The sequence below is a fragment of the Leiobunum rupestre genome, chromosome 3, assembly GCF_980474605.1.
Source record: "Leiobunum rupestre chromosome 3, qqLeiRupe1.1.hap1, whole genome shotgun sequence".
NCBI lineage: Eukaryota > Metazoa > Arthropoda > Arachnida > Opiliones > Sclerosomatidae > Leiobunum > Leiobunum rupestre.
The window spans coordinates 11,547,443-11,558,553 of NC_143386.1; the positions used below are offsets into that span (position 1 = coordinate 11,547,443).

The following is an 11,111-nucleotide window of genomic DNA, read 5'->3' on the forward strand; positions in this document are numbered from 1 at the left end:
CAAATTCAGTTGGCTAATAAGTTATCATTGTCATCATATTAATTTTCGCTTTTCGTGTCATTCATTCTAAAATATAATTTTTTTAATTTCCTTAAAATTACCAAAATAGAATGCCCCTGAGCTGTTATTATAATCAAGGTCGGGAAAAACAAATACCACTTCTCTACTTTATCGTTGCGATTACGATTAAAATAATCAGGAAAGTAATATAGGCCGAACGAGAGATTTGAAGGAAGCTTTAAAATCACTGAATTTAAAAGAAGTCTTTTAATAATGTTTTGACAAAGATCTGTAAAGATGTGTTTACGGTAACTGTAGAAGAACAGAAAAATAATGCTTTATTTGCAATATAATATTTTCCTTATAATGGATGTCGTTATCAGCTCTTCGAACGAGTGTAAAAAAGTATATCAGTCTCAATTGTTTATAAGTCGGGGTCAGAATGTAAAGGTTTTCGAAGCCTTCGTACAGATTTTTATCGGCTGTAAACGCACATTTAATTCGACAACCGGTACAGGCGCACACTGTCTCGAATTGAGAAAAAAATGGAGTTTAATTTCGCCGGAAAACGAGTGGTGGTTACCGGTGCTACTAGAGGTAAGCTGCATTTGAAAATTCATAAGAAATAATAAAACCACTATTGTACAACAAAAGTTTTTTAAAACTTGCTACGACCGTTTCGACGTCCATAGTAGCGTCGTCGTAAGGCACATTTACAATACTAACACAAAGAGCCAGTTAAGAGCACGAGAGAAACAGACACAATGTTATCACAGTTCGAGTATAACATAAGTTGTATTTACATACGTCAAACAAAACCACAAATAACCCTGGTTTGTGGAAATTTTTATAATGTGAAACAATTTCTTAAGCAGGGCCATCTATATTGTTAATTAAATTATTTTTAATTTTTGATTTGACAATTTCAACCGATTCACTTATATTAAGTTTTATTAAGTTATTTTCGTGCATCGGGCCTTCTTGAACATGATCTACAAGGCCTAATGTGTTTTTAATGTCAGATCAGCTTCGTGCTCTTTTACTCGTGCTGAGAGACATCTTTTGGCTTGCCCTACATAGCCCATTTGACAATTACCCTTATATGGATAAATTTCACTCTCTTCTAAGTTGGTAACCTTGATCCAGAAATACGAAAACAGAATTCAAATAAGTCTCGGTCTCAATCGTAATCGTGAATTGAGTTTGGGCTCACCTTAGATATGAAAACAACCAAAATCAGTCTTGAGCTCGGGCTCAAGTACTATGTTCAGCTCAAGGTTGAGCTCGACGAACGTTAATTTTTAATACGGGCTCAGGCTCGGGCTCCAAGTAATGTGAATCATGAAATGTGTTCAAGCTCGAGCCCGAAGTAATTTGTATCTTAACAGGGACTCAAGCTTGGGCTCACAAGTTTCAAAATTCGTTCTGGAAAACCGCAGCTCGGGCTCGGTTTTAACGTGGAAACTTATCGGTCTCCTCTCAGGCTTACAATATTTATGTAAAATACCTGATATCGGTCTCAAATTGAGCTCAGGCTCACTCGATGAACCCTTGACCCATGGGAAGATGGATATACACAGCACTAGGGCTCTTTCCCGCTTCTGTCTAATAATTATTTAAAATGTGTCACTAAGCGTTCGTCGCGCGACATTATAAAATATAAACAGGAAAGCTCACTAGTGCTGCGTAACGCCATCTTCATCATCGTTTATTTTAAATTATTTATCACTAAAATTAGTTTAATCACCTGTGTCTATATTTGGCCAGGTATTGGACGAGAAACTGCCAGGCTACTTTATAAGCTGGGAGCCCATGTCATAGCAGTTTGCAACAACCAGCAATTTTTGGACGAACTGCTTGCCGAGGTATGAAAACGGAAATATATCATTCCATGCATGATTACTTTTCTTAGAACTTATATAATTATTAAGAGATATTTATCGAAAGAACTTACATTTTGGATTTTTGGTAAATTACACACTTAATCATCAGAATGATATAAAAACGAAAAATTTAAAAAGTCTCTCCTTAAAGGGAATAGAACCTCCAACACGTTCTTTATGGAAGACCCCATCAATTTCCTTTATTCCCTTCACAATCAGCGATTATCAGCGCCGCAAGTGTGAAAAGCCATGGGAGGCAGCGGACAATATTGGAACCCTCGGAGGGCGACAGAAATACCAGAGGTTATATTCCCTTTAAAAACCTTCTGGCTAAATTGTACAGTGTTTCATGTTTATATAAGTTTGAAGTTAATTCGATCGATCACGTCTTTTGTTTGTTCTTGAAGACCTTTGAGTCCGAGAATATCGAAATGTTTGCAATATCCTAAATTTGTGCTAGGGTTTAGCTTTTACTCCTTTTTACATACAATCCTTAGGGATCTGTGTGTATTGGTTTAACGAACTGTGTCCAACACCGCTAGTGTAGGCACGATTTCTCTCGCTACGTTAGAGGTACAATGACACATGATATGTCAATCGATTGCGGGATCAGGGCCGCGGAAGTGGGGAATTGCCCATTGTAGTATTTGCGGCAATTTTGGAATTTGATTGATTTTCGAATTTCATACAGGCGCCATCAAATTCGTTGGAAATCAAAATAATTTCGTACCAATTCATACAAGTGCCATCTAACTCGTTCGAAAAAATAAGTATTTCTTGCCTAATTACTCATTCGAAAACATTAGAGTTTCGTGCCAATTTATAAAGGCGCCATCTAACTCGTTCGAAAACATTAGGATTTCGGGCCATATCACACAGGCGTCATCTAACTCGTTAAAAATCATTAGAATTGCGTGCCAATTCATACAGGCGCCTTCTAACTCGTTCGAAAACATTAGAATTTCGTGTTTTTTCATACAGGCGCCATCTAACTTGATCACGTTTCGCTACTTTTTTTTCAAAACTAGGTAACTCAAAAAATTCATTTTTGTTAAATTATGATGATAAGATATTTGTTAAAATTTCAATTTAATATTTGAATTGTGTTATTTAATATCCGTGATATCTTTTTGGATTTCTTTTATAATTCTTTGTATTCTAGTTCATTATTAGTCGCATAACTAATTGTGCGAAGGTTAATGGTTTTTTTACTTTATTTTTCTCGTTTGAACCACAAATCATTTATACACATATATATCAATAATTATTTGAACTGAAAGACAAATTTATGAAACATAATTATGTACCTATGATTATAGCAAACGCACCAACGTAAATAATATTATAAGCCAATGAAACTACACAAACATAATTATTTAAAAATATTTTAAATGACTGATATCATTGAGATAGAAATATAAATTTTTCTCAACTCTAAACCATGATGATTGAACATTATTTTTTTTGCGTTCTCTAAAAGATTGGAATGAATTTACGATTAACAAAATATTTGTTGTAAATAAGCTTGAATACCATTTTCATGGCGATTTTCTTAAAAATTCATTGGTCAAATTTAGTAGGCCTATTCAAACGGACTTGATCTGGTTTTAAGCTCTAGCGTGACCGATGTAATACTTAAGAGTATCTAGAGATTTTGGAATAAATTAACCTCCTACTAACGAGTACGGAAATCATTTAAACTATTTGTGAATTTTTAATTAAAGAAAGCTTCCATAGACACTTCTTCTCCAATATATTAACTTCTACACTAATATGAAATATTTCTTTCCGCAGCTGCCAGGTATTAAACTGCTGCATGTTGATTTGGGTAATTGGGAATTAGGAAAGGCTGCTCTGGAGACCGTCGGACCTATTGACCTATTAGTCAATAATGTCGGAATTTCCATTTCTGAAACTGTTCTGGATGTTACCGAGAAGAACTTTAACATGTAAGAGAATGTGAATCAGCATTTACTTCCTTAATTATTCGTAGGATAGGTTTATGAGAATGAAAAGTGTAGTTTCACTTTCGTTAATCCCCTCAATCGAAAATGGGTTCAACCATTTATTTAGCCCGAGTTTTTCAAACAATTCTGTTTCCCTTTAAAAATATTAATTTGTTATACTTTTTATTTACATGTAGCCTCACTGATGTAGACCTAAAGTCCACATTTTTTGTTTCACAAGTAAGTTACTTATAACTTTTCCATTTTCCAATGGAGGAATATCTTAAGCCAGGGTTACATTTACCCCTAAAATCGCTTCATTAATGAACTCGTTTTCTAAACCATCGCGAGAAATCACTTCGTGTTGGTTAAGAAAGTAGCTTGGCCAAGTCGGTTCGCTTAGAATTAATTTGTAAAATAACATGGCGGGTAACTTTAAATACTTTTTATTTACAAAAAAATAACACGACTAAAATTCTAAATAATTTCAAATCATGTTTCTTTAGCAAACATGATTAACTAATGGTCTTAGGATAAATTTTTGTAACCAAACGGAGCGAGCCCAGAAACAATACAAATCGCTTCGAACTTAGTTTATTACCCATTTTACCATCAAGTGTGATAACGCGCCTAAGACCAGAAAACTTCCTCATAATAAAAGGAGCAGAACATTCAATTTAAAATTGTGTATTAGTGTACATTAATTCTAGGCACTTAATGAAATTGAAATTTTCGTTTAACTTCCTTGTATATTATCAAGAGGTATCCTATAGAAGTTTGATGATGTACAAATGTTTCTTCTTATAGGTTGCTGCCCAATCAATGATTGATCGTGGCACCGGTGGCGCTATTGTCAACCTGTCCAGCGTCGCCGCTTGGGCTCCGCTGAAATCAATTTCGGTGTACTCTTGCTTAAAAGCCGGCACTTCTAACTTAACGAAATCCATGGCTCATGATCTAGCGAAGCATAAGGTAAGGGTCATTTATTCCAATCTTAAAGATCCACGGTGAGAAGATATCTTATTAGTTAAAAAATCGCATGGTCTGTGAAATTTATATTTCCCTTAACGGGTCACGTTGTGCAATAATTGGTGGATTTACTGGGGAGTCGGGGTCTTCATCATCCAACCCCTAAGGGTAGTGGCACACTAGGATATGTTAGACATGATCAAATGGTTCTAACTCCACCTCCGACGTTAGTCAGGTAGGGACCAGAAACTGGGTTTAAGCTCAGGCGTACGGTGATGGTCCAGGCCACATCTGCCTACTGTGCGTCAGCAGATCTCCATCTGAGGTGCTGTGACCCGGATTCCAGCCTTTTGGAGGCACACTGAAATATGGGGTATCAGCTGTGTTGGGTTCCGTGGGTTGCATTGTGCCCGTCGTTTCCTTTTATGAGCTTTTTCTGAAGGGTTTGGCTCGTTACCTCTGTATGTAGGGTGTCGGCTGGAAGTTGCTAGAGCATCCATTCTCTGTGCCTTAGGTTAGCTTATCATTTCATTGTTGCGTCTTTTGTCGGGATGAGTGGCTTGCGTAGAGTGTGCGACCGTTATTAGTAGGGGTCTACTAACCAAGACTGTTTTTGTCACCTGTCTGGGCATGTGAATGCTGGCGTAGGGCATTCTTATAAGAACACCGCTGTAGTAGGCCTTAATTGATTCATTTGGAGCACCAGTATATAAATTTTCTTACCGCATGTCAAATGAAAATGGCTATTTAAGAAACTGGAATGTGAAATTGCATTTTGACAATCAACGTACTTCGTCTTTCTTAGGACTGCTTTACTATTAATTTACCTACAAATTAATATGTCCAATGGTTAAATTGTTTTCCTATCGGTTTGGAAAGTTTTAACAGCCTAGCTGTTTATTATTTTTATTTTTACATTAAACCAGTAATTTTTTATTTATTCTTAATGATAATGACCATGTTAAGGCGATCCACTGATTTTATGATCTAGTTTTCCTCGAGAAAAAGGAAAATTTAAGCGACCTTCACCAAATGTCGGTATTAAAGAACAAATAAGATAATTTTGATTTTTATTGTTAGGCAGCATTCTTGTTATAATTTTCTCATAATTCACCTAATGGCTTCGTTGTATTTTAAATTTAATAGAGGTATAACTTACTGTTTAACACATTCTTTAAAAGCTTATATACGCAGGAACGACGTCCTGCCTAGCTCACAAAAATATACGATTCCATGAACAATAAGGGAGTAAAATTGTAAAACTTAAGATATTTTGTAAAAGAGATATTGAAAGTTAAGAAACTTAGATCGACATTTCATAATCTTAGGCTATTTAAGTATTACAGAGATTGAAAGCCAAGCTCTCTTTTGGCATTTGATAAAATTAGGCTATTTAGCAGCTTATTATTAATTCGCAAGGTTTGATGACATTTCTTACACGCTCTTAAAGTCGAAAGCTGTGTAAGGACAAGTATTATAAAAATAATCGATCGAACAACTTGATAAAAATTGTATTTAGAATGGACTCTTTATTGTCATGCCATTTCATTGATAGATTCGAGTGAATGCAGTCGCGCCTGGAGTAGTCAATAATGTAAGCTTAAACGAAGACCTCACGAATCTATTGTTGAGCGAGCTACCAATACCCGTTTTCATTGGTCAGTATATCGTTCCTTATTAGCTCAATTCCTACTCGTCCGCTTTAGAGGCTTTTCGTTAAGATCAATTGACAATCTGAAGTTCTCATTATAACCCTTAAACGGCTTTGCTTAAAAAAATTAAGTAATGTTTATGGATTTAATTTTATTTAATTTCTACTACGATTGGTATCTGCTTTTCTCATCCATGCATAAAGATTGTTTTCATTTTTATGAGACTACGTCGGCTTATGTCACGAGGGTTAATGAGCATTTATAAATTGCACTTGGGTTTTGGTTACATAGACAAAGTTTTATTTAACCTATTTCAACAATTAATTCACTGATAACGAAAAATACTCTTTGAGACAAGTGACCACTTGCATAAAAAATTATAATGAATGGTTTCGATGCAAGACATCAAAACAACGTATCTAATGTTCTGACCCCGCTTAATTTATGTATAAATAAAGCTTGACAGAACCTGTGCATTGGATAATTAAGAAAGAAAACACCACTTCAATTACACAGTAGAATTACCATACCTGATGATGCTTGTGAATAGAAGTGAAACTAGTTTTTTTATAAAATTTAAGTTTTTAATCAATTTTAATTTAACTGTGTAATTGAAGTGGGGTTTTCTTTCCTAATCAATTTATTCATAGATTAAAATTAAATAATTAATCATTCTAGTATAAATAAAAAAACAAATACGAATTTGTTAATAATTAATTGATAATTTAGGATATGGTATAGAAATACGATTCACGATCCCCAGCTGTACAAGTTGGTCTAAAATTAGTTGAAAAGTAGAAAAAAAGTCGGTTAATGGTTTTGGTCGGCAGCCTACCAAAATTCGACTTTTTAAAAAAATCTATTTATTGTCGGAAAATGTTCAGATTTTTGTCGGTACCTTTGCAATACAAAACCGTCGGACCAACCTTAAGGGTTAAAGGTCGCCCTACCCGATGGGTCAGATGTCACTCTGGTCGACTATCCGGAAAATGGTGTGTTCGACATTCTTCCTACAATTAAGTTGGTCGTTGGGCCAACCTTATATTTGACAGTGATGTAAGGACTCAATCGACATAATACCACCGTCCATACGTACCTTTGGCCTAACTGCCGTAGACGTTGGACCAACGTTACATTAACATGTGAAATAATTGTAGGTTTGACAATACACCACCGTTGTGGCGTACGAATCCCTACTACTACATTGTTTGCACTGCTAATTGAACGATCTTATAAATAGTCGGCCATGCATTGAAAAATAATCTGTGTTTTGTATAAATGAACTTTATTGAAACAGAATAGAGGGTTTGAATTTTAAACGCAAAAAAATGTCTCTATTTTAAGATTTCATAAACGATTTTGAAATATTCTTCGAAAAACTTCTTTTCCGTGGTCTATGCGTTAAAAGGGATATAAATAATTACTTATTAAAATTAAAATTTTCGAGCTGTACGTTTCTCACATTCATTTACTTATTTTAGTAGGGAAGAAATAAAGTAAAAGAATATCGTTCGCGGAAGTTTTATTTGTCTGTTTGGATGACAACGTTTTGCTGACTAGAACATATACGCTCTTTTTTCGAGATCTCCATGTGAATGTTTAGTAATCTAAATAAGATCGTTCAATTGGCAGAGTAAACTAAGAAGTGGTTGGGGTATTTGATCAGACTTACCATTATTATACAAATAAATCTAACGTTATTCCACCGTCAAAAAAGTCGAACCTACATTATCTACATAAATGATAACAGTCGGCGTTCGGTTCACACCGAGGGATACATATGTTGGTCCTACTATTAGATCAAAGGTTAATGCAACGTAAACCCATCGTCTGAACCAAAAGTCGGCATAAGATTGGACCTAACATTTAAGGTACAGTCGGGTGGATTAACATTGCCGAACATCGGCCTTTGTGACATTTAACCCGGTCGACCCGACAGTACGCCGATAATCGGGCCAACCTTCTTTTAAGGTCATTGGCCTAACGAGTTTATGCTGCCAGATTTGAATAATATTTTAGTGACCCTTCTATCCTGTGACATTTAAGCCGTGTTCACACTTTGCCTTGATATCAATTAAAATCGTTTCGAAGGAGTTTTGTAAAACAATTTTTGTCGCTTTAAACCGATTCAACCCGTTTAATTGTGAACTTACCTTTAGTAACTCGTTGGTAGGCGTGACGATATTTGTGAAAAACAAATGAAAAGCAAAATATAATGTGACATTTTACCAACTTGCTATAATATTCCGTATTAGGAATTAATAAAGTAAATAAGCCAGCGCTTCAAAATCTGGAGTGTAGTCGAAGGATCAAGTTTCACATACAAGTTTTCCAGTGCTGGCTTAAATTTTCCAAGGATTCAATAACTTTGTTTTTTAAATAATATAGAACCCATAGAAATTGCGAAGGCAATATGTTTCCTGTTAAGCGATCACGCGTCTGTTATTACCGGAGTGACTCTGCCCGTCGACGCAGGATACTTGCTGAAACTGCCAATTGGAGACGAGATGTGAAAGACCACGTGATGGATTACTTGAAAAACCTCGAAAGTTGGCCTTTGTTAAAATAATAAAACGTCCTTTGATAACTGATTGTTTTCCTGAAATAAAATCAACAATTATTTAAAATTAAAATGTTTTTAGAAATTGATTTCTTCAAATTCCAATTTTTTTAGTTTTAAATAAAAACCAATGCTGAGTGCTAACTATATTTTTATAGCATATGTATGGGATATTTAATAATTTAACATATTAAACGTTAATAAATGTAGAGAACACGTGGTAGACACTTCAATGGATTCAACTAAAAATAATAAATAAATAAACTAAGTACACAAACAAAAGTTTAACAAGATAAAAATAAATAATACTTCACACTAAAAGCATTCAATCGTCAAAGTTGTTAGATGCCTTGGGTATTAGCCTAGCTTATTATTATTTAATTTGTGATACTTATAATTAACACTACGAACCTTATATAAAAGTTAGAAAAAATTAAGTTAATTAATGAATACATTCAGTTGCACAACATAATTTTTTTAAATCTTTGAATTAAATACTAAAGTCGAGATATAGCAGGCCTTTGAAACTAAGCATTTAACTATTCCACATATCATAATGTTATTAAGTTAGGTTGTTTAACTATCATGAATATTTTTTCAAATTATGTATTACATCCGCAATTTTGTTGGTTTGTAGAAATATATTAATCCGTATAACTAATAATTTGCATTCATGAAAACTGGTTCTATGATAACAGCACTTTTCCCTTTGCACATTTAGAAGGCTACATAACATGCAGCAGCTGTATTATAAAGAAGCACATACATGTATATATATACAATTGTAGAAATTACAGTTAAATCCAACTGTGATCGAACGTTTTATAAAGGGAAGAAGATAAAATTGCCCGAAATGAATCTGGATTTTCGCTTATCGCTATTTTGAGTTCCATTACTCTCATGAACTTCAAGAAGGGCCAATAATCAAAATATATTCCTTTGTGGATTTATTAGCCTTTGTTTCTTTGCGATGTTATAAAGCTTCTCCTAAGTTCATGAATCCGCTTTTACTTTTCAAATTAAATGTTAGAGCCTTGACAAGAATGGCTGGATTTCGATCTTTGCTTCTGGCAACATTTGGGTGAAAACTCGGAACCGCTCCTTGTGCGTTTGTTGAGTTTGTCAGTTATCTCCCTGCAGTTTGGAGAGGTTTTCAAATTAAATTATATTTATTAGTTATTTTTAAGGTGTTTAAAGGGGTTGTTGGGCTTAGTCAAAAACGTGACTTGTGAACCATCGAGCTCTTCGGTTTCCCCTTCTATAAAAGAAGTTAACGGTAATTTGAAATGTGAGCCGGTCACCGGCAAATGGCTTCACGAATCACATGCCACAAGTTGACTTGAGCGTGTACTGTTTCTTGGGTATTAGCTTAGCTCGAATGTTGCTTAAAAATTCATAAACACTTAAGTTTTTATTTTATAAATATCGACAAAATTTCCACGGTCTTGATGGCTTTTAGTAAAATAGCTATTGCTTATTTTAAGATTGTAGTTATGTTTCGAGATTAACTAATTAAGATTAGTACAGGGAGTAAAGGGGTGTCGAAATACGGGCGAACTTTGCGTTCGGACACGGCGTTAGAGCAGAGCGTGCTACATTAAAATAATACGGGCCACTATGACAATATAATGTCATCTATTAGGGATAAAACGTTTATGTTGCCAAATTTCGAAGTCTAGAACACGTTGCCAAGCCATCGAAAACCATTGTAAAAATGGAGCATCAAAATTATGCTAAGCTATCGACTAAAACTAAAAGAAAGAAGAAAAGTAAAGGTAATAAATGTAATGTATTTCGTAAATATTATCACTTTGTTTTAGCAACTGATTATTTTGTTTAGAAATTTCGGTTGACCGTGAGAATTTTCAAAAGAAAGTTAAAGACATTTTGCTGAAGGCTTCAGAGCGACAGTTTGTAAGGGTGACTGGAAGAACTATACACATCAAAGTTAAATATTATTTTATGAAAATAACTTTATATCTCTTGTAATGTGACTATTTTTAGAATTAATCCGAAGATATTATTAAGAATAAAATATTCACCATAACAGAAACGACAGTTAATTTTTCTCGGTCAATTCTGCAAAGTAGATCAACCTGGT

General features: G+C 34.4%; 1 protein-coding gene across 3 annotated transcripts; it reads left to right on the forward strand.

Annotated features, from left to right (window-relative positions):
- Positions 1-316: 316 nt before the first annotated feature.
- On the forward strand, positions 317-9,083 carry LOC149949492 (L-xylulose reductase-like). Of its 3 annotated transcripts, none has more exons than XM_090169238.1 (7): positions 357-597; positions 1,768-1,865; positions 3,678-3,832; positions 4,027-4,069; positions 4,637-4,801; positions 6,354-6,456; positions 8,839-9,083. In XM_090169238.1, the coding sequence occupies exons 1-7, from the start codon at positions 546-548 to the stop codon at positions 8,961-8,963; spliced, it is 741 nt and encodes a 246-aa protein (XP_090025364.1). In that variant the 5' UTR covers positions 357-545; the 3' UTR covers positions 8,964-9,083. The 3 variants fall into 3 exon arrangements, with proteins under 3 accessions (XP_090025366.1, XP_090025364.1, XP_090025365.1); XM_090169239.1 differs by lacking the exons at positions 357-597; positions 1,768-1,865 and adding exons at positions 1,951-1,968; positions 2,035-2,186; XM_090169240.1 differs by lacking the exon at positions 6,354-6,456 and having other exon boundaries at positions 317-597; positions 8,839-8,930.
- Positions 9,084-11,111: the final 2,028 nt, after the last annotated feature.